The following is a 24074-nucleotide window of genomic DNA, read 5'->3' on the forward strand; positions in this document are numbered from 1 at the left end:
GGGGCTGGTCTCTTCTCAGTGGTGACAGGTGACAGGACAAGGGGAAATGGCCTCAAGTTGCGCCAGGGGAGGTTTAGGTTGGATATCAGGAAAAACTTATTTACAGAAAGGGTTGTTAAGCACTGGAACAGGCTCCCCAGGGAGGTGGTTGAATCACCGTCCCTGAATGTGTTTAAAAACCGTTTGGATGTGGTGCTCAGGGACGTGATTTAGTGGTGGGCTGTTAGAGTTAGAGCAGTATGGTTAGGTTGAGGTTAGACTTGATGATCTTGAAGGTCTTTTCCAATCTGAGCAATTCTATGATTCTATGATCCTGTGTCACATTAGGTACAAGCTGGATTTAGTGACAGTTTCTGAATGTACTTAGACACTCTTCTAACCTTTTCTTCCATGAAAAGGTTTTCATGCTGAGAGTCATTTTAACTCTCATGTCTGTACCCATATTCTGGAGGAAGACATAGAATCATAAAGGTTGGAAAAGTGGAAAAGACCATTAAGATCATCTAGCCCAGTTGCCAAACCATCACCACCATGCCCACTGACCATGTCCCTCAGTGCCACATCTACATATTACTTGAACACCTCCAGGGATGGTGACTCCACCACCTCGCTGAGCAGCCTGTTCCAATGCATTACCACTCTTTTGGAAATTAAATTTTTCCTAACATCCAACCTGAACCTCCTTTGCCCTAAATTAAGGCCATTACCTCCCATCCTATTGCTATTGAAAATAAATCTGTGAGTGAGGACAAAGAAAATAATGCTGGCACTGCCTTCAGGACAATATGCTGGATATTGGTTCCCCCCCCCCACACACAATGTCTTCTTAGATAATTTGAGGCAATTTCTGAACTCTAAGGTGAACAGCAAGGGATTTTTTTTTAACCTTCTTTTACTAAGTAGCAGCAGGGGGTTGTCCGCAGCAGGGGGTTGTCCATTATCCTCATTGCTACAGGTGGGTTTTGAGGTTTGCGATTACTCTACCTCCTCTTCTGAGCTTCGGCTTAACCACTGATAAAATAGGTCTGGTGGATCCTTTGGACTCAATAGCTATCCTACTCTGAGGAAAAGAGAATTCTGATAACAGTAGTATTTTAGGTGTCTTGCATAGTGTTCATCTCAATAGCTTTAGCCATTGAAGAGTTTGATTTCTACTGTTCCAAAAGAGATGTACAAATGAGATAGAGGGCACGTAGAAGAGCAGATAAGACAATCTTTGGGAAGGGAGAAGGGGATATTGTCATGTCCTTCAGGGCACAGACGTGGTAATCTGTCGATTTATTGCGGTTTTACAATTTATTCATCATCAACTGAGCTACAGTAATTGATTGTGTGCATGTTCCTAGCCCACCCCAGTTAAGTGCTTGCTTTAATCATTCTCTAGAGACACTCATTAAGCTGCGGTAACTTAATCGCCTGTGAATGTCTATTCAGACCTTCATTTTTCAAAATGCATGTTCATATTCACCAACTTTGTTCCAAAAAGCCATCGAAACACTAGCTAATACTGTGCAGACAGACAGAGACACACAAAATTAGAAAAATGAGAGAAATAATAGGTCTACAGTTTTTCTTCTCATTGCCAACAAACCTTCCAAACAAGAAGCAATTCAAACAAATGAAAGTAACAGTATCTAATGTTCCTTTTGGTGTAGAGTTGACTTTCAGGAGGGAGAAAAGCAATAAAGCTATTAATTTTTTTTTTTAAAATCTTAATGGCCATATTATATTTGTATGTGTTTTCATACAGGAGCTGTGTGGCTCTGGGAAGGGCTATACTGACCTTTCACTTCTGTGCTCTCCAGCTCCAGCACTGCCGCAAGCCTGAAGTGAAAATAAGCCTACTGGTCTCATCCAAACCCCGGCGCATGTTAGCCCACATTGCAAAACACCAGAGAATTTGGCACAATCAGCAGTTTCTGCTCAAGAGAGGCTGAGAGGCCCAGAACTGCAATAGCAGAGGTGTGAGAGATCAGGACTTGGGAACGCTGGTTGAGTAATGTGGGAAAGCAAAATATTCGGTCTCTCACCTTCATTGGGACTGCCTTCACTTCCACAAAATAAGCATACTATGTCCAATACAAAAAATATTTATATCACACCAAATGATACTTATAAATAAGGCAAACAGCTCATTACCACCATTCATCCAAAGGTCACAGGCTGCTTTTTACGGAGAAATGTAGCTGTGCCGGTGAAACCGTGTAACATCGTTCTTATTTTACAGATGGAAAAACTGAGGCACACAGACACCTTCCCATCCAAGACCACACAGGAAATCTGTGGCAAGACCAGCACAGACTCCTGATCGCCGGTGTCTGCCTGCCTCAGGGTTTGGAGAGGACCACAGAGCATGCTTGCTCTAAAGACTTATGGCAGAGATGGAATTGAGGAGCAACCAAGTGAGAGGCCGGCATGTCCCTTCTCTTGATCACCAAGTTCCAGACTGAAAACAAATATAAAGACAGTGAGACTTTCCTGGTTGTTTTTTGTTTGTTTGTTTGTTTGTTTTTAATTGCTTTGGCGGTACCTTGTTTCTACCCCCACAGAATTCAGTTTTGTGCAAAAAAAATGTTACACATTGCTAGTTCCATGTATTTACACCATCTTTAATTTGAAGGGCTTAATGAGAAGAAGAAAAGCTGCAGAGCACTGGAGCCTCAGGGTGACGTTGTCCCCTTAGCTCCAAGTCATATCAAACTGTTTCAGCTGAAATGAGTTAAGTGCCCCCTTCTCCCTCTTCTTCCAGGTTACTGCTTTCTTCCTGATTAGATACCCACATTACTTCCTCTTTACACCAACTTAGCTGTAAATTAAATTAGACATTGCTTTGGATCATGGATTTGTGGATACAAAAACAGGTGCATGAAGAAAAAGCTAGTATTTCTTCTCCAGAAGAGTGCTAATGCATTGGAACAGGCTGCCCAGGGAGGTGGTGGAGTCACCATCCCTGGAGGTGTTCAAGAACTGTGTAGATGTGGCACTGAGGGACATGGTCAGTGGGCATGGTGGGGATGGGTCAGTGGCTGGACTGCATGATCTTAATGGTCTTTTCTAACCTCAACAATTCTACAATTCTATTCTACGAATGACTTGGATGCTTGCCAATAAACTGCACTGCATTTCAGTGAGCCCTGTATGTGGGATTACTGGCTGAGGATGCAACCATGCTTGCTAAGCATTAACATGATGTTTACAGTGGCATGGAGCCCCAGGGCTTCTCAGATCTTCCAAGTAACCCAAGGCTCTCTGACATCCTTTGGCAAGGAAACATTCTGCTAGGGTCCCAAAAGATGTCCTTTACACTGGAAATCGCACTGGACAGCATATTTCAGTGGTGTCCCTCTTTCTGCCTGTAGGAATGGGCCAAGAAGCAAAAGGAAATTGCAGAAGTCTTGTTGCAGCAAACATCAGCTGGTTATGGAGCAGCTTTGGTCTCCAGCACTGCCAGCTAACCATGGTATCTCTGGCTTTCAGCGTAGAGCACTGATGGAAAATACTACAGGGAGGCCTCCAGGAAGAAAACAAATGAGAGAAAAGTCAGTCTAAGTGAAAGTTTCTTAGTGCTGAAATGTCTTATTAGCTTCTATAGTCAAAGCGTAGAGGTAGCATTAATGCTGCTAAGGGTGAGATTAATGGCCCACCTTCTTACAACAGCCGTGGGAGCCTGAGACTCAGCCTGAAATAAGAAGTTTCCCAAAGGTGAGTTCATAGATCACAAAATGTGGAGATGGAAAGAATCTATCCAATCATCTATCCCATCACTCTGCCAGTTCAGAATTACTCCCCATAACTGCTTTTCTCATTTAAAAAAAAAAAAAAAAAAAAGCTTTTCTATCAAACACTGATACTAATTCTAGTGCCTGCTGTTCCTTTCTTCAGATTAGTTCAGCATGTGCCAGGGTGAAGAATAAACCAGAACGTCCTAGAGGTACGAGGTACTCTTCCACCATCTGCCACATCCAGCAACTGGAAAAACCCTCCTGACATTTGTGTTGCATCTGCATTTTCTTAAATGTATTCATTTTTTCCCCCTTTTGCATGAGTTGTTCTTCCATGGTACTATTCTATGTGGTTATAGACTTGCCAATCTGGAAAGCACTAGAAGCCCCCCAGTTGAAAATATTACATGCAGACTGAGATACACCTTTGCTAAAATAATGGAAATAAGCCATTAATCTAAGAAGTGGTTTGGACAGTGCAGTTATGAAATAAACCATCCTACTTCAGCATGGTGCAGAGGAGTGCAAAGACTCTTTTTCACCTCTAACAGAGGATTACTTGAGACAAAGCTTAATTTTTTGCCTGGTTTAATTTACCTCTTTGTGTTGCAAAGCCAGTTTCAGTCCTAGCACAAGTTTAGTACTGCATTTTCAGAGTCCTGATGTCCTGAGGCCCTTACAGTGCCTCATCCCTGGAGGCGCTCAAGGCCAGGTTGGATGGGGCCCTGGGCAGCCTGAGTTGCTGGGTGGCACTGCCCACAGCAGGGGTTTGGGACTGGGTGGGCTTTAAGGTGCTTTCCAACCCAAGCCATTTCATGATTCTATGATTCTGTGATTGATAACACAAGTATCTGAGACAACACTGTTCATGAAACCAAAAGATAATCCACCTGTTTCACAGAACATTTTGTTAAAACTTATAAATGGAACTGTGGGGTCTCCTTGGGTATCTCCCAGAGCCACCTGGACGTGGCCCTGGGCACCCTGCTCTGGGTGTCCCTGCCGGGGTGGGGGCTGGAGCAGAGGGGCCCAGAGGGCCCTGCCAGCCTCAGCCGTGCTGTGATCTGTGTGTAACCTGTGCTGTGAGCAGGACCTGTCCCTGCTGACTCCAGCATTGATGCTGCAGCAGGATCAGTGTCGGTAGGAGCCTGGAGTCCATCCGTTTCAATTTTGCAAAACATCAGCCAGTGCTACAGAAATTGCAGACAGCTACACAGTGCTGAGGTGTGGAACGCTGGTTATGAGTGTATTAACAGCAGTTTTAAAAAATAACAAAAACGTTCCTGCAACAACAGGCCGAACTAGAAAGACTCCTTGGGTTCTGCAACATCAGAGCTGACAAAGCTGCATTTTGTCAACTTACGCTAAGAAAAATGAAAAGCTTCTTGCTCTGTTCATCTCCTAGATTCTTCCCAGTGGAAGGAGGGATACACAGTGAAGAGTCGTGTAACAAGCTGACTCCTCTGCTTCAAAAGCAATGGCCCACACAAGCAAATTCCCTACTATACCAGCTTGGTATTTAAGATTAGTTAAACAAAGGTTGGAGAAACTAAGAGATTTATCTTTCCCAAAGAAAACACTTCAGCCAGCGCCAGAATGGGCCTGAGTTTTGACAGCAGAGTCTGCCCACAGACACAAGGTATGAATTGCTTAATTATCTGTGAGGGCTGCAGGAGCCATGTCATGCCTGACTCATCAGGAGTTATTTAAAAAGGCAAAAAGAAAAATGATGAGCAGCTCCTTTAGGGAAGAGGGCTGCTTGATCTCGCCTCCATGGGCACATCAGTGCTGTTTATTTATCGACTGGTCTTTCACCCGCCCCATCCACGGCGGCCCCACTCCGCGCAGCCCCGCGCAGCGCAGCGCCGCTCCCCGTCGGCGACTCGACAGCGCCACCCGCTGGGCGGCCGCCGGAACTGCGGCCCGCGCAACGTCCGCGGCTGCGCGCCCACTGAGTGGGGAGCTTGGAAGGCACAAAATGGCGCCTCGAGGCCAGAGGGGCTGCGCGCCCCTCCAGGGAAGGGCAGGGCCGAGAGAGACCGGCTTATACCAATATATATTGATGTATGCCAGAATCATAGGATGGTTTGGGTTGGAAGGGACCTTAAAGCTGGTCCAGTCCCATCTGCCCTTCAGGAGTCTTCAGGGGAACGGTTTGTCCCCGTGGAATTAAAAATACAAGGGCTGCTCTGAAGGTAATGCCTCCTGTTTTATTACATCTGCCCATGACATCAGAGGCAGATGTTGATGATATGGCAGCAGAGGCTGAACCTTCCCACCAACGTCCCATTACATTTTGTTGCCATATGGAAGATGGCAAGAGAGAGGCACTCTGACAAAATGGCATCTCCCATGGAAGCATAGTATGAATGTGGAATTGAATTCCTCCTTGTGGAAAAAAATGGCACCCACTGACATTCATCAGTGCTTACTGAACACTGATGTGTGGACAGTTTTCCTAGCAATGGCACCGTGAAACAGTGGTCACCTCCACTGGTTCTCATTTTTACAAGTGTGGCATGCAGGCTCTTGTTCATTGCTGGTGAAAATGCACAGCTAATGGTATTGGCTATGTTGAAAAATAGAGTTTTGTAGCCGAGAATTTGCTCTATCAAATAGTGTTATTGTGCTCTTTGTATCTGTTGCAGTTTCCGGGGAAATAAATAGGAGGCATTACTTTTGGAGCAAGCTATGTATTTGCACTAAGCTGATGCAAGAAGGAGTTAACTGGAGGAATGGTAGGAGAATGTATCCCTGACAACTCTTCTTTCCATTGCTTACTGTGTGCCACCACCATAATAGCACTCTTTGCACGCTGTCCCCTTCTGTAATGGCCACAAAGGAAGCTAAGTGAGAAATCTGAGCATGGTGAGTTGCAACTATAACAAACTTTTCCTAGAGCAGCTTGGGAAGTGCTGCACTGCATATTTGTAGCACACGCCAATTTGCACATAACTAAACACAAACGTAGCAACCTCTGAATTGTCTGAATAGACTCATGGTGACAGACGCTTCTGAGAAATGGTGCATTCAGCTTAAACTTGTTGGAAATACCAATTTCTAACTGTGGTGGTCCATCAGATATTGCACATTTAGGCTGGCATCAATCTGAGACTACATATTTGGAGCTGGCTGTGAAGGAAACACACTTCCATGTTTGACAAACAAAACAGCTGTGCCTGTTTGAAGCTGCTTTGCAATTTGGAAGGCAAAAGCCATCCCAGAATTAGGGATTCACGAGCACAGGTGTGCTGCTCAGACGTGAATGACAGGTGACATTTATTACTGGGACATAAAAAACAAAATTACCTGAATGCGGGACTGGTCAAAGCAAAACACCTTCAGGAAAAAATGTTCCAAGGTTCTTCTCTGTTTTAAATCTCAGACTATTTCAAGCAGCTAAAATAAAATGCAAGGCAGTTAGCATTAAGTTTATTTAGGAAAAAAAATCATTTACTGAAAAATCATTGACCTTCTCTTTTAATTTATTTTTTCAGTCTTGAATTTTCATCAATATTTAGATTTTGGAAATAAAATTCAAGTACTCCTACACATGTAATAAAAAGGGTGTGCATGTACATTTTTATTGCCTTACTACTCACATATATTTTTTCCATTTTCCTGGACCACTTTGCCCCGTTTGTTAACCTGAGCTTCAGGTGCTGGGTGTAATGGGAAAATACTTTTATCAGATAGGACCACTGATACCTTCATGCTCAGAGCTTCTTTGCTAGTTCAGCTAGTTGTTCACTGATTTCCTGCTGTAGCAATTGCATCTTGTGCTTGAAAGACAGTGTTCTAGTGGGGAACATGCTGATCCTTCAGAAGCTGCTGCAGAAAGACCCGGTTGGAGCAACAGAACCCATCTTCAAGCAAGGGCTGCTCACATGGGTAAGGATTTGAGTCATCAAAGCCCGAAAGTATTGGTAAGGAGGAGGAAGCTGTTCCATCAGATGCCTGGTAGCTGGAGATAGAAATACATAACCCAGCCGAACAGGCTGGCTTTGTGGATCATATGCACAGCAGTTGTGCTAAATCGGGTGGTGGTATTTGGAAAGCATAACAGAAGAGACAAGACACATATGGAGGGCTGTAAAACACAGATGCTCAGGAGCAGGATGTCAGGTTGGTTATATGAAATCCCAGAGGTGTGAACAGCATTCATTCACCATCAAAACCCAAAGCAGACTATCTAAACTTAAAAGTAAGCTTTCAGGTTGAGTGTAACATGTGAGCCATAGCCACCACTGAGCAAGGGCAGCTATTGGCTCCTATGCACCATTCTTGCTTCTCATGTTGGAGGCAGGAATGGATATTTCAGGTTGTTCTTTCTGATGCTCTGATTTTCACCCACTGCGTAGCAAAGGAAATACTGCAGAGAGCAGCTCAAAGTTGTTTGCTGTGTGGGAATCCACCATGAGGCCAGGCGAGCTGTGAATCCCCACCCCAGAGGTATGTCAGATGTTAATATCTTCTGCCGTGCTTCATCTTGATTAAGGCATGATGAAATGGGGCCTCGAGCCTCAAACGTGCCAAAGGGTAACCTGATATAAATGTGCAGCTGCACTGATCTCCTGAAAGGGGGTGAGTTGCACATTTTGCAATTAGGGTGAGCTAATTGTATGCACACAGGCAGTTGCCACAGCTCAGCTGATGGGTGGTAATGTATTAAACCACAGTAACATGAGCACTTTGAGTCATGAAACCATACTCAAAGTGTTTGCAGATTCAGAGCCTGAGAAACCGTTGCCCTCTGGTTTAGTAGCACCATCGTCTTGAAGACAAGAAAGGGGACTGAAAACCTGTGCTCTGCAGACAGATGCAAGATGACGTTTCCCAAGGGATTCTTAAATTTCTAGCCAGAATTTCAAAGAATTTAACAATGTTTTCTTTTTAAATGACCTTGACTAAAAATATTCATTTTAAGTGGGAATGTTTGGGAAAGAAAGAGTTCTGGAAATTTTCAGCATAAACAGTGATTCTCATAAAATAGCATGGAGAGTAATATTCAGAAGACTGAAATTTCCCCCTAAGTCTCTGGGTCTTGTGCTTCTTAACTGCTAGGGATCTCTTCAGGCCTAGAGCCATCCATTAGGGAACCCGTCCAATTTGGTGGAACTGTGGCCGGACTTTTTTTTTCAGATGTAATGTACTTTTAATATATAGCACTTGCTACTTTCTTAGAAGCTTGAAGAGAAAATTACCTGCCAAATACTCCTGTTCCTCTCTACTTGGTCATTAATTTTGTGCACACATGCATGCAACTGGGCAAAGAGTGTTGAAATCAGCCTGTTGTTTTTTTTCAAAGTTTTCCTGATGCCAACCACGTTAGCAGCCCTGATGATGTGAGATTTGACCTTGATAGCGTAGCCTTCATTCTGGCCCTAGGGAATCCTATAGGATTCTGCTATCAATCTTCTTCAGATCAGGACTGCCATGCACTGGAGTAGATGAAAGTGATGGGTGCAGAGAGTTCTTGGGAAAGCTTTTCTTTTCAATGACTTTTTAATGGTACTGAAGATAAAAATGTTTGTGTTCAGGGCTAATGCCCTCGAATATGGTGCTTGTGCACAAGAGCAGATTGAGTCAAACTAGTAGAATTAACTATAGAAATCCAGAATGTGGCTTGCCCAAATGGCGGCTCAGTTTTGGTGGCTCAGGGTTCCAGCGGGTGGCTGTCACACCAAAGCAGGGTGATGGCACCCCTTTGTGGAGCATAGGGCAGGAGGACCTCAGGGATGGAGCTGCCTTCATCCTCAGTTCCTATGGACATCTCTGCTGTCCATAAATCTCTCCTCTGAGGGGTCAGCATGAGGAAAATGGTCACAAGGCTCATTTCACATGACTTTTTCAGGCTTCTGTGCCTTTGCTGTGAAAGATGGTGCCAATGACAGCAGATACATGCTCACCAATACTGATGTGGGGATGCAGGTAATACCTTTGTGTGAATCCAGCCTCGAGCTCCTTGCTGTGTTCACTTCTTGCCATTGGGCTCAGAGCTGCCCTGGAAATCACAACATTTCAGCAAACACTGCTGTATTCTTCTACTGACAAAGCTCTCTCCCCCATTTCCCTTGAGGGACAGAGTCATGTTTAAAGGACAAAAAAGAGATATCGTGTTCTGACCCAACCTTCATGGTTTTTCTTCCCATTTCTAAATGAATTCTAAGCTGTGACATCTCCAAGAGTTTCAACCTAGGGCAGTTTTCTGCATTCACACTAAGAACGAGTGAGTAAGTGTTTTGAGGTAGCCTCAATTATAGCTGTGAGAATGACACCAGTGTAACATTTAAAGTGTGAACATAAAATATGGCAAATCAATCAGAGTATGGAAGCACACTCGGAAAGTATTCAGCTGATGATGTTCACGATCACACATAAAATAAAATAAAATAAAATAAAATAAAAAGAGAGAGAAAGAGAAAAAAAATTACATGTGGAAATTCACTGCTCCAGCCAATGGAAAGAGATACTTTTCTATCTCATAGTCTACAAAATTCCCTCACCTACTACCCAGATCACAGTTAAAAGGAGCTTAATTTATCCCTTTAAAAAAAAAAAAAAAGTTTTACAAGCCGTTATTCCTACTCAGCAATCACACAGACATTAAATCTTATTGCAAAAAGAGGGGGGGAATGCCTCTTTTCAGCATTACAGCTGCAGCTGTTTGACAGAAGTGACTTCATAAACCCTCCTGATTTGGCAGTAGGAGAGCAGAATTTTATGCTGTCTGCTACGCAGTCACAGGGGCTGAGAAAGCTCTGCAAAGCAATCTTCACAAATGTTTCACCTCAGTTTATAAATACCTTTGCTTCACCGTGTTAATGCCTCTTCGCTTTGCTTTCCATTCACCTCCACTGGATCATCTACCAAGGCCTTTTATTGCTTTAAAGCAATTGATCCCATAGGTCCCACATATTTTTTCTTCTCTTTTTCTTTACTCAGTGGAAGATATTGCACCTTCACCTTTCCATTGATTTGTTGGCTGACTATGGTAAAATGTAATAAAGATTTAGCAGGCTGTCTTCTTGCAGTGTAATCAGGCTGTATACTTTCTCTTGAAGCGGTCCATACTTATACACTATATTTTCTCTGTCTCTATCAAGTGTCCACTCCATAAGGAATTACTTGGAAACATATTTTCCTGAGCTGCGATGAAAATGTAGAGATTTCTGATGGTTGTCGTATCATCCTCTATCATTCTGTCTTCATTTTGAAACCTTATTATTTAAGAACCTATTCCTGTTCCTCCAGAGAAACTTCTGGAGATGTTCCCAGCTCCCATTTATATGACTTTGGTATGAGTTTGATATGAGAAGGTTATTCAGTACTCTGCAGCAATATCATCTCCATTGGGAAGTCTCCACTAATGTAAAGTCAGTGGGAACTCTTGCTACAGTAACATCTCCAGGATTCACCTTTCAAGTTATCTGCTATTTTTATAGGACCATTACAGCTCACTTGCAGTACTAGTTCCTTGGCCGGTCTGCTGTTTCACATCGCCAGGAGATTTTGCAGGATTTGTCTCAGGGCAGATCGGACTGGGATATAGGATTCTGAGGGGAAAATTGCCAGTGAACAAATATGTTTCTCGATGATCACCTTCAGACACTGGTGTGCTTCATGCAAGTCTTTCTCAAATTGCTGTCCCTCTCTTTGTAAAGCCATGTGACTACAGATGTTTCTAAACTCAATGCTATCCTAAAAATAAAAGCAAAAAGAAGTGGGTGAAAAATAATGCTCCCCTGTGTTTTTCAGGCATGATTTTCTAGACAGAAACTTCCTAACCATGCATGTTCATCTCTGATTTAGTGTGAAACATCTTTAGTTTTGAGATACATGTAGTGTAACCACTAAATGCTGCTGCAAACTTACTTGGCAGAAATCCTTGGGTAGCTGTTTCACCTACTCACTTTTAAGGGTCATTTGCCTTCCCCAGGCATCAGTGATTTTTTTTTTTAGTTCTGTTTCTACTAGACAGAGCTTTAGTAGCTGTCCTCAGCAAGTCAGCTTCCCCTACACTGACAGGCAAAGGTAGGACGTCAGGAACATGTTAGATCCAAACGTCTCTGGAGAGCTCCCAATTGCTCCCAGGGGCACAATGTGACAGCAGTCCTCTGAAATGCCACTTCTGTGTGGTGTCCTTCATCTGTGAGGTGACTGGGATCACCAGTGAGGCAGGAGACCCTGATAGCTCTGCTGGTTATGCACCATGACGATGCATGAAGACTTCCCAGTCCTCTGATGTAGCAAGGTCTGGAGCTAAGAAGTGCTGTGATAACAACTGCACTGCTGGGGCAAATGCATTCCTTAACACATTCCAGCCAACCTCACAAACTGCAACTCATAGAACATTCTGCCTGCTGGTTTCCCCTGAAAGATTAGTAGTGCTGCTGACTGTGGGACCTTGTCTTGCAGGGGCAACCACTGCTAGACCATCTCACTCTGAATCAGAGATGAACGTGCATAGTTAGAAAGTTTCTGCCTGCCACTGAGCTGGGCTAGTGTAGGTCATGAGCACATCTAGGTCCACATCCTGGGACCGGTGCTCTTCAATGTCTTTATCAATGACATAGACGATGGAATCGAGTGTACCCTCAGCAAGTTTGCAGATGACACCAAGCTGAGCGGTGCAGTCGATACACTGGAAGGAAGGGAAGCCATCCAGAGGGACCTGGACAGGCTGGACAAGTGGGCCCACGATAACCTAATGAGGTTCAACAAGGCCAAGTGCAGGGTGCTGCACTTGGGCCAGGGCAATCCCAGGTATTTATACAACCTGGGGGAAGAAGTACTTGAAAGCAGCCCTGCGGAGAGGGACTTGGGGGTCCTGGTGGACGAGAAGCTGGACATGAGCCAGCAGTGTGCGTTGGCAGCCCGGAGGGCCAACTATATACTAGGCTGCATTAAAAGAGGAGTGGTCAGCAGGGAGAGGGAGGTGGTGGTCCCCCTCTACTCGGCTCTTGTGAGGCCCCATCTGGAGTACTACATCCAGGCCTGGGTCCCCCAGCACAAGAAGGACGTGGAGCTCTTGGAACGAGTGCAGAGGAGGGCGACCAAGATGATCAGAGGGCTGGAGCACCTCTCCTATAAGGAAAGGTTGAGGGAACTGGGCTTGTTCAGTTTGGAGAAGAGAAGGCTCCAGGGAGACCTCATTGTGGCCTTCCAATACTTGAAGGGAGCATATAAACAGGAGGGGGATCAATTGTTTGTGAGGGTGGATAGCGATAGGACAAGGGGGAATGGTTTTAAGCTGAGACAGGGGAGATTTAGGTTAGATATTAGGAGGAAGTTTTTCACACAGAGGGTGGTGACACACTGGAACAGGTTGCCCAGGGAGGTTGTGGATGCCCCATCCCTGGAGGCATTCAAGGCCAGACTGGACGTGGCTCTGGGCAGCCTGGTCTAGTGGTTGGCGACCCTGCACTTGGCAGGGGGTTGAGACTCGATGATCTTTGAGGTCCTTTTCAACCCAAGCCATTCTATGATTCTATGATTCTATGATCTACTAAAAAACACATCTCTTTCCATCCCCGTCTGCTCCTACCTCTGCCTAAAAAGGGGGTAGGAACAGGTGGTAGAAGCAGAGTTTTAACTCACGATAATTCCTCAACCTGGTTTTCCTTATGTCAGCATGAAGAGAGGAGCACCTCAACAGTGGGAATGCACATTTGGATGTGAAGAGGACATAACATCTTCAGGCAGTAGGATCAGCCTCTGCCAGCCTAAAATGGATGTGCAAATGTGGTCTCAGTCAGAGCCTCTGCCTTCCCAAAGTCCCCCACACAATGAACTCATCTAGATAAACTGCAAGGAACAGAGGAGCCTTCTCCCATAGCTTATGGCACACACCAGATTTTGGCACCTCTTACCACCTACACTTGATGTATTTACTCTTATAGTTAGTGGCAGCCTGTGTTTTTAGCTGAGAGGAAATTGAGTTTTAAAGTTATTCTTAAAAGCATGCAGGTTTAGACTTATTGTGGGTTTTGCCTTTGTTATTAAAAGAAACAAAGAAACCAGTTTTTAAAACTCCCTGTCACCCAGACAATCCCAGCTTCATAATGGAAACAGCAAAAAGGATTTGCAGTTGAAGGATTGAAATGTGGGCTAACATTGAAAACAGTGCTGAATGGCTACCCCAGCCAGCAAGCAGAAGGCATTCAGTGTGGAAATATCTGAACTAGCCATCCGATACCATTTTTGGGCCCTCAGGTATTGTACAATAGCAGTTGTGGGTCTGCTGTGAGCAAAGTGAACTCATCACTCTGGTACGCCCCATGCTGAAATCCAGGGAGTCCTGAGTCAGGAGGTTAGCTGAAAAGCAGCCTTTTTCACATATATTTCCAAAGTTTCCTTTTTCAGAAAGATTTTGATGTTTCCTTTGAAGGTCACCTTTCAAATCTGTTCTGTAAAGTTGCCTTAGGTATAAAATCCTTACTCAAATATATTAAAAGGTCAAATAAATTGCGCTAAGTAAACAAGCTCGCTTTGCTCGCTTTCGCAGGTGTCCAGCACATGGGAGCTTTAGGATACATGACAGGGAATAAAAACTTGACTTATCTCTCTCCTTTCAGTAGAAGTAGATCATAACTAACTGGAGCAAAAGTTTCAGACCAGAAATTCTTTCCGTTTTAACTTCAGGAAGTAGGGCCCTTGTGAACTGAACTGATAGTGAGCAGCAGTTCATGTGGTATTTTGCCATTTAAGAGACACTAACAAGAATATCTGCAGTGATTTGAAGTGTTTTCAACTGCAGGACAGGAGCGGATCCTCCCTGCAGTTTTCATTTGTCAAGATCCATATGTTTAGACAGATGAGTTAATAAAGAATCTCCCCCAGAATAAAAACATCATGGCCTACTAGTTTCAAGGCTCTCTAATTTATGGCTTAAAATTTTCCACTGCTCTGAGTCTGTTTCATGCAGTTGTCACTCAGTGGTAGGCTGAAGTTTCAGGATGTTTCTGATGGCCCAGCTTTTATTTTTGAACCTCAATGTAAAATTGATACTATCCACAAACTTGCTTCAAGTGTATGAAGAGGCCGCTTTTATAAAGGCTCCTTTAGAGAAGATACAAACTGCTTGCTTCCATCTTTTATTTTGCTCTGAAATGCCGACCTGACCCATCAAACATATTCCTACAGCTGGCTCTAACAGACAGCTGCCTTTTTCTTTTGCACGCTCAAATTTTAGACCCTGGCCCACTGCCAACCCTCAACATTTTTTCCTTAATCTCTATGTGCCCTTGTAGACAAAATTTCCGCTGAGGGGAGAGTGGCAGTGGTGCTGCCCTGGTCCAGGTGCTGGATGCTCTCCATGGTCAGCAGGCCAAAATCTGGGAGCAGGGGCGGGAGTGGCATAGCTCCTGATGCCCACTGCTGGTAACTCAGTGCCTCCACTCCCACTGACCTATTTTATATTTTTCTAGAATAATATCTCAGGGTGGCTCAACCTCTGGAGGAATAAAATGCTCATTTAGAAGGTGATGTGAAAGTCAGAGACATCTTCCTCCTGGAGGTTCTTCACGTGGTCAGTAGAGAGAATAGGAGCAGTTTACCAGACCCAGCTTAGATGCCCGTTTTAGGATGAACTGAAAATGGAATTCTCTCTTTCTCTCTGATGACTCTAAAGGGAAAGTGGCTTGAGCTGCACACACCCAGCTAAGATGCCACTAAGCCTTCATGGAGAGGATGAAGCGTGAATGGGCTGGAGCACAAGTCCTATGAGAAGCAGCTGAGGGAATAGGGATTATTCAATCCAGAGAAGAGGAGGCTCAGGTGAGACCTTATCGCTCTCTACAAAACTCTGTAAGGAGGATGTGACAAGGTGGGGGTCAGCCTCTTCTCCCAGGCAACAGCGACAGGACTAGAGGTAATGTCCTTAAGTTGCACCAGAGAAGGTTCAGGCTGGATATTAGGAAACATTTCTTCTCAGAAAGTGCAGTGAGGCATTGGAACAGGCTGCCCAGGGAGGTGGTAGAGTCACTGTCCCTGGAGGTGTTCAAGAGCTGTGTAGATGTGGCACTGAGGGACGCAGTTTAGTGGGCATGGTAGGGATGGGCTGATGGTTGGACTAGATCATCTGAGAGGTCTTTCGCAATCTTAACAATTCTATGGTTCTACGAGCCCCACCTCCCGTCGTTACCCATCTCTCATCTCGTTTTCTAAAACTATTGCAGTTGGAAGAGTTCTCTTAGGCCATGTACCATCAAAAATGCTGGAGTTGTTAATAATTTCTCGTAAAGTTTCTATTTCTGAAGAAAAAATAATCCCACAATCCCCTAGTGTAGTTCATTCTGCGGTTTGCTGTTGTAAAGACTCTTTCTAACTCAGCAGGTGCAGATGCATGCGGCGTGCAGCACTATCGTATTAATAAAATTGAACTGCATAAGCATATTTCCTCTGAGCTTCCAGAAAGATCTTGGAGGCAATTCTTCACTTGAAAAACTTTAGATCGCTCATTTGTCAGTATTTAAAAAAATATCCAAGAAACAAGTATTAATGCCTACAGCTTGCAAATAACTTTATGGAGGGTGAAGCAATCTTTTCCAGGATCAGCCTTCATATCAATTACTTTAAAAAATGAGTGCTCAAAGCTATTAGGTCCAGGAACAACTTTATAATATCAGTGGCTGCAAAATGAGAAACGTGCATGCTGGCACATTTGTTCAATCCGTGGTGGCAAACAAGGAGTCTGCTGCTGTTTTATGCGAATTCTAATGAAAGCAATTTATCTTGTTTCCATCACCCCTAAGCCATTATTTATGAATCAGTCCTCAGATCTCTCACAGAGGGAAGAACTAGTCACTTTGGCACTGAGAACTGATCTCCGATTTGCTTCAGGATATCAGCAACCAGAAAACAAGCTTATTAAGTACCTCTAGAAATATCAACTAGCAACAGCTATCCCGTATTCCTCCCACAAAACATGCAGATCTCCTGGGTGAAGAGCCCTGTCCTAGTGCTGTGCTTTTGCTGGCTGTCCCACGGGAAGCAGGGTATCTCTGGGTCTACAGTTCATGTGGCCAAAGTCAGCGATGCCTGATTCTGTGCTATTCTTTGGCCTGTGATGGATTTGTTGTTTCTCTTTTGACTAAATACATGGGATGGGTCTAAATACAGCAGGAAAACAGAACAAAAGACTGGCACTGCTGCTTGCCTTTGTGCTACTGCTCAAGCCCCAGTGAAGCAACTTGCTCCCTGTATAAATGGAGTGCCTCTAGGCTGACTTCACAGCAGCTGCACTGCTTCACCTCAGTGGGAGATACAGGGCAAGGAAACTATGGTAAATGTGCACTTCCGCTGATGCTACTCTAGACCCCCACCTTCTTCTTCTGTGCACTGCAGCACATGGGCAGAAGAAGCTTGCAGTCAGAAGTTTTTTTTTATTATCCTGCCCTGCCAATCTGGCACCTTTTAGGGACAGTATTTTCTTTTCCCCTTTAATGAAAATACCATGACTGTTTTGCAAATGGGACAGCTATTTTAACTTCTTAGTATGATTTATATTCCACTCCCTGCTGGCTGCCATCGAGATTGGCGCAGTCCAATCTGCTCCACATTTCTGATTTAGTACCATTTGAACGACCCTTCGGTAACTCCGGCAAAGGAGACAGGATGTTATCAAAAAGCTGGAGTAATGCATAGCTGCACCTGAGCACAGCCAGGGCAAGCCACACACTGCTATTTTGGGAAGGTTTTCTACCTTTTATTTTTCCTTTTCAAATGCACTCAAATTGCTTCTTAAAATACAGAATCTCTCACTCTGTTAAAAAAAGGCCGTTCTGTTCACCTTGGCAGTGTGTAATTACGGGATAGAAAATGTGGTGGTTATTACAGGGCGTCTTTGTGAAGGCAGAAGGCGCTAGGAGTTTGCCTGTGGGTGCCGATGCCAACAAACAGCCAGGTGGGCAATGGGATGATGCAGCCAGCTGGATCCCAAGGTGAGGGGAAAGGGGCCCCTTGCCCATCCCATCTTCAGGCACACAGTTTGGCTAAGCAAACTCTTTGTGGTGGTACTGCATGCAAAACCAGTGATTACATGCTCACTGTCACTAGCAAAAGTTGTGCTCCAAATTCCTGCAAATGCATCACTTTTCATCAGAAATTAACACCCTCTTTTTAACTGCTGAGGAACTGCACTATCTAACATATAGTGGAACTCCGCAAAGTGTATTTCCAATATCCACAGGCAATGAACTACATAAGTTTTGTCCTTCCCATTCCTTGAGTCTATATTTTCTTCAATCCTTTGTCTGTCTTGGTGCCATTGTACAGAGTAACTTTTTATCTGTTCAGCTGATAAACCAGTACCAATACCGTAAAAAGAAACCAAGGAACGGACACAGAACAAATGAGAAACAAGAAAGTCAGCATTGCCAAAAAAGACCAGAAAGACTTAACCGTACCAAGAAATGAGGAGTACCAGATACTGACTATGTGTGACTGTCTCTGGACTATAAAACCAGAGTCTTCCTTCAAAAATAGTGAATGGAAGGACATGTTACCAAGAGCTGCCATGTTGAAGGGATTTTGGCCAACTCACTGGCCAAGAGCTTATTTATAAAGGCTTGTTCATGTGAATTTATGAAGAGGTTATAATATAAATTGATCCCTTGAAATCCAATTTGCTTCAAAATCAAATCTGCAACAGTGAAATTACTTGCAGCTAAAGGGGTCAGTTATCCGTGACACAGAGTCTATAGAAACCTAGCACAGAATTTATGTAACCTTCCTGTAAAAGGGAAGGGGGAAAATGTCTCAGAGCTCAGTGGATCATGATAATGGGTTTTCAGTGAAGAAAAAACTAACTTAGCTTCAAGTGCAATAGGAAAATCAGAATCCAAAGTAAACTATATTCCCAGTGGTATCTAAACACATACTTTCACACAAGTAATATTAAAGTAGTTCTGGGAAAGAAGAGGAAGAAAATAAAACCTTCCTTGAGGTGGCTGTATTTCATCAAACCAACATTTGTTTGTACAAAAACAAATTGCATTAATTATTTTAAATTACAAACAATGAAGCAGTCTTGCTGTAAAATTGGTATTACAGAAGTCCAAAATATCACTGCACTCTCATTTTTGAAGTGTGTTATCTAACAATTTTGGCTGACTTTTAACACACTCATGTATAGCTTCTATTGTCACTCCTACCACCTCTAGGCAATTTGGATCCAAATCTTCAAAGTTTGCTTCTGGCCCTTGGTGACTGTGTATATGAGTGAATTGTATCGTGACTTGAGATAACTTGATTTTTCACAGACTGTGAACAATCACAAAGCTAGTCAGACCCAGCACACTGGTCTAGCACCTGTGAAAACAGTATCTTGCAATATCTCAAATTCATCAGCAAGATGCTGAGAAACCCAAAGTCATAGTATTTTTTTTTCCCCACAAAAAAATTAACCATCAGATCAGACTTTGTGGCTAATTCTTTGCTGCTTCCCTATCCCCCATCTTCCAGTACTGTGCTGGTCTACTCTGGGAAGCCTGGTACAAAGGAAAAAGAGCAGATTTTAGTTGTATTTTCAACCAGCCCAACAGCTGGTGACAACTTCACTACTGAGAGTTGGTTAAGAACTGCAATCTTGTTCTACGTGATACACTTAAGATTCATCCTAAGGTAAGTTTTGAGGCAATGCCAACATTATCTGACTCGGAGTGAGACATACTGTACTCCTTAACCCACCCCTAAAACCATGACTTGCAAGCTCATGACTAAGCTTTTTCTTAGATTTCTTTATAGATTAATATGCATAATCATTGCATTTATTGGAAAATTAAAGATTTTTTCAGGTCAATGTTTGTTGGGTCTCATATGCTGGATGTATAGTGTACTGTTATGGAATAGCCATGGGCTCTGCTGGGCAGTCATTTCATTTGTAGGTTACCGGTCATCTCTGCATCTTGTGTTGTTTTTTGGCTGTTTTAGGGAAATTTATGCATATAAAATTAACTTTTTGAAAATCTCTAAGTAATCTTTCCAGGCTACTCAGTGTGAAACAAACCTATATTCTACCAAAAAGTGTTTTTATCCCCTGAACCCTTGCGACACAACTACATTGAACCATCAGTAAGTTATTAACTGTATTGCAGGCTATAAGTTTAAATGAAAATTAGTGGACGTGAAACTCTTTCAGTCCACAGGACAAAACCCAGCACATGCAGTTATCAGTGCAATCAGCACCTCCTCTGCAAAAAGCCCCCCCAAAAGTTATTGTGTTTGTCCCTTACTTACTTTTGGGTGGAGAGGAAAAGGATGCTGCTGTACGAGAGGAAGTAGGAAGGTCTGCTCTACTGTTACAAGCTGGGAGGTTGCACTGACTACTCGGGACAGCTTCCTGCGCAGAGCCTTCTCTCGCAGTGTCTCAGGCCTCTCCAACCTGAGCTGGGATAGCCTCTGTGGCCTGGGCTCCCCTAGGTTGAGGGGAGTTTGGTCTCCACTTTTCTCTTCGTCCTCAGAACTCTTCCCTGGGGCTTTTCTCTCCTCCTCCAGCTTGCAGGCCCAGCCAAGCCCAGCCACCTCCATTTTTCCTCCTGGGCTCGGCCAGACCAAACCATGCTGGCCGGTGCTGTCACTTTGGGTCTGGTAAGGCTGTGGAGGGCTGCAGGGAGGGTGGGGGGCTACACCATCTTCCCTGCCTCCCCACACTGCCTGGAGTGCGTGGAGAGCTTCTGCCTGGTGCCCAAGGGACTCGAGCAGAGTGGCCAGGCCAGCCATCAGCCTCCCCTCCCACCCCAGGCCTGACGGCAGCCTCTTAAGCCCTGTTGCGCCCCTTCCCTCCTCCGTATCTCTCACCCCGTGGTGGGTGGCCGCTCACCCTGCCCCGCCTCAGGCTTATTTTGGCAGATTTGGGGGAGGTTTGCAAATCCCCAGCTGGGTGCAGAGCAGGGTGCGGCATAAATCCCTCCACCGTTCCCACCGGAACTGGCCTTGCCAGGCCTGGCCCATCCGAGGTGCAGCCTCAGCCCTGTGAGGGCAGCTTTATAGAGCTGGGTGCTGAAGGATTTTACAACGTGCTTCGATGAGTAATTTAAAAGGGGAGCAAGGGCCAGAAGGAATGATTTCCTTCCAAACCCCTCCCAGCTTCAGGGATCATCAGCATGGAGCTGGTGAAGGCTCCTGCATCCCATGCCAGGTGTCTCCAAGTGACACCAACTGCTGGAAATGCCCAGCCAGCATTTCCATCAAAGCTTCTCAGCCTACCTTGGTTTTATTGCTATTATTACTCACAACCCTGAAATGCATCAAATGCATCCAAACTTGTCAGCCTGACAGTGCTGCACTTGGCACACGGGGGGAAAAAAAAAAAAAAAACCTCAAGTAGGAAAACAGTGGGTTGGAAATGGTAAGGCTGAATGAGCCCCACCTGAAATAACTCCAAAAAAAGGCATTTCTGGCTTTGGCAAGTCAGCCAGAAGGATCCTATATGTTTTTGTATATGGTTCCCAGAGGATTTAAAACTGTAAGGTTTGATGCTAAACCTATTTCTGTGCTGTGAAACCAGGGACAGCTGTACAAATATTTGCTGTTTTTAATTAAACCTAACATTGCTACTTCCTTGATTTAAGTTAGGTCAAAGGACTGGCAATTTTATGCTTTGATAGATGAAGAAAAACAGTTGTGGGTGTCGCGTTTTAGAAATATGTTATAAAATAAGAAGTCTGAGGGAAAGGGCCGCAGAGGCTATAATAGCTCTGCCCTTGTGCTTTCTTCTCAGAGATGTTTTCCTTGTCAAATATTTTGCCTTATCCATATAGCAACTGTTTCTACTGTAATTCTGGTCATTATTTTTCCTTGAAAGACTTTAATCTAAACTTTCCAATTGCTCTCAAGTTAAATTTTTGGTAGCGTTCTTTCATCTTTGTGTTCTTTATAAATTTAAATTAATCTGCTTTGCTAGGGGGAGATGAAGAGGGACGTGTTTGACCACACTCTCTTTGGACTTCCATACATTGTCTAAATCCCTCAACAGAGTATCTGGCAGCAAATCCCTTTGGAGAAGCTCCCATCTTCACTTCTGCTCCTCACAGCCAGATTTTACTGTTCCTTTCTCTTCTAAAATCAAGTATATCAATCCCATCTCAAGGCTCACAGTCATCAGAGCACCGGCTTGAGAAGAGAAGGGGGAAAATTCTCCTTTCAGCTGCATGGCTGGTTTACTGCTTGTCCTGAGGCTGTCCTGTCACCTTCTCTTCCACTATGGGAAAAAGGATGACAACACTGACTGCAGCAGTGACATGCTTTGGGACCCATATAGTGAAAGAGCCAGGTTTTTAAGTTCCTCAGGCTTTTAAAGGAGAAAAAAAGACAATTTAGAATTAAGCGGGATTTTCCCCCAAATAACTTTTTGTAAAAAAACAAACAAACAAACAAACAAACAAAAAAAAAAACAAAAAAAACCCACAACTCATCAGTATGCGCTGTCTGTTAGAAAACATTGATTTTCAACAATTTTCTGTTTAAAAATTTAGGAAAAACTTTCTAGAAAATCAAAGCAATTTTTTTCAGTCTGCATTTAAGACAAGGTGGATAAAAAAATCACCAAAAACAAGCTAGGTGTTTTGTGTTAAGTGAAATTAGTATTGTATGGCTTAAAGATACTTTAGTATAATTTCAGTGAAGTTCTTTGTTAGTATTATTAGTGCTAGTGTATTATATTGCTACTACCAGCAGTTCCATAGCAGTATTAGTATTGATTTCAAAAGATATTTTGCTTCTTTCCTAAAAGTTTACGCCTCACTCATTAGTTAGGATTCACAGCATTGCAGGACACACAGCAGGCCGTCAAGATGAACAATTGTGACTGAGGTAAAAGTGTGAAAGCTATTAGAAGTGATTAAAAGTACCTGTGAAAGAGCAGAGAAGAACTGGCCAATCTGCTGTTTATCAGCTTACTCACTTCCTAAATTTTAGAAGTATGATCTTCTTAGTGGTCCAAATTTTTGGGGTGGATTAACATTTTATAACTCCCCCCCTTTTTTGTTGCTAAAACATAAAGAAACTTCAAACTCTCTAAGAAGCCCTAATCAGGATTTTTTTAAGAGAAACATTATAAAGACACAATTGCAAAAACGAGAAGTGGAAGTCTGTCTTTATTTCCAACATCTGCTTCCCTGTCTGCTCATTGTTTATCTATCTACCATGTGGAGCCCTGAAGATATTGAGCCATCCATCAAGCACAGAGTAAACCAAGAGGAGATATATCACAACTTAATGTTAAAGAAATCATATGCTGTGACATCTACCTTCATTACTGCTAGTACCTCTCACCTCATAACTAAAACCATGGCAGAATGGGTCTGTTATCTGCCTGTAACAGGGTTTGGATGTGTATCCATAAATCCAGAGGCTCTCTTCTTGCCACTAGTGCTGTTCAATCTGCTTTGCAGAGTATGTCTGAAGGGGCAGAAATGGATGTAGAAGCTTTTCCCCCATTCCAATACATGTAAGGGAAAGCCAAGTTTGTTCCTACTGTACTTCTGCTATAATTGAATGTATTTTTACAGTCAATGAGCTTTTCTCAATGAGTTAACCATCCTTTCAGAAAAATAAGATGAATAGCTGTTTATTTTAATCTGGCAGCACTTTGAGCAAATACAGCATTTTTTCTGTCTCATAGAGCTCAAGGCTAAAACCAAAAGAGCAAGAAAACTCTTCCCCTCCCGAACCCCTTTCAAAATGAAAGTCAAGGTTTTGTGGGATTCAGCACAATCCATGGGATTTATGTTGCACCTGTTGAATTCTCACAAGAAGTATCAATTAAAACATTGTGACTTTGGAAGGAGCATAGGAAATCTATGGGGAGACTCAAGCTCCATGGATTTTCTGCACCTGCAGCTGTCCCGCCTCGGTGCCTCTCTCAGTAAGGGGGGCTGTCGGGCCAGTGCCACGCGCCGCTCCATTTCCATCAGCGCAGGGGGAGAAGCCCATTTCCCTGAGCTGTGCCTTGCTTGCTCTCTCTTGTTTGAGTTGGCACCTGCTGACCGTATACGGACGATGAAGCCTTCCAGCCACAGCACTGGAGCGTTTGGTTGCACAGCTCTGAGACACTGTGTGGTGGGTGCAGCCAGCACTTGTGTTGAGCATCAGGGCTGCAAGAGGGGAACAGGAGGCTGAGACGTTATAGTTCCAAACAAAAAAGTCAAACCTATTATAATTTTTAACAGCTTGAGTGGCAGTGAGTTCATAAGCCTTTGTCCCTGGCTCATTTTAGTGGGATTTATCAGGAGAATGGTTGGGTTCTGCATTACTGCTTGTTATTGCTGTTCCTGTTTGCAAGTGGGATGGCCCTGGCAGAGCAGGACCATAGGGCACATGGGCTCTTTGAGAAGAAAGCATGTGTCCATT

General features: G+C 43.8%; 1 protein-coding gene across 1 annotated transcript; it reads right to left on the reverse strand.

Moving 5' to 3' along the window:
• DLEU7 (deleted in lymphocytic leukemia, 7) lies at positions 10675-20984 on the reverse strand. The gene is made up of 2 exons (XM_021384885.1): positions 19962-20984; positions 10675-11423 (listed from the first exon to the last, which is right to left on the reverse strand). Exons 1-2 carry the CDS (start codon positions 20442-20444, stop codon positions 11217-11219), a joined length of 690 nt encoding a protein of 229 aa, XP_021240560.1. The 5' UTR covers positions 20445-20984; the 3' UTR covers positions 10675-11216.

This window comes from Numida meleagris, chromosome 1 (genome assembly GCF_002078875.1).
Source record: "Numida meleagris isolate 19003 breed g44 Domestic line chromosome 1, NumMel1.0, whole genome shotgun sequence".
In the NCBI taxonomy this organism is placed as follows: Eukaryota; Metazoa; Chordata; class Aves; order Galliformes; family Numididae; genus Numida; species Numida meleagris.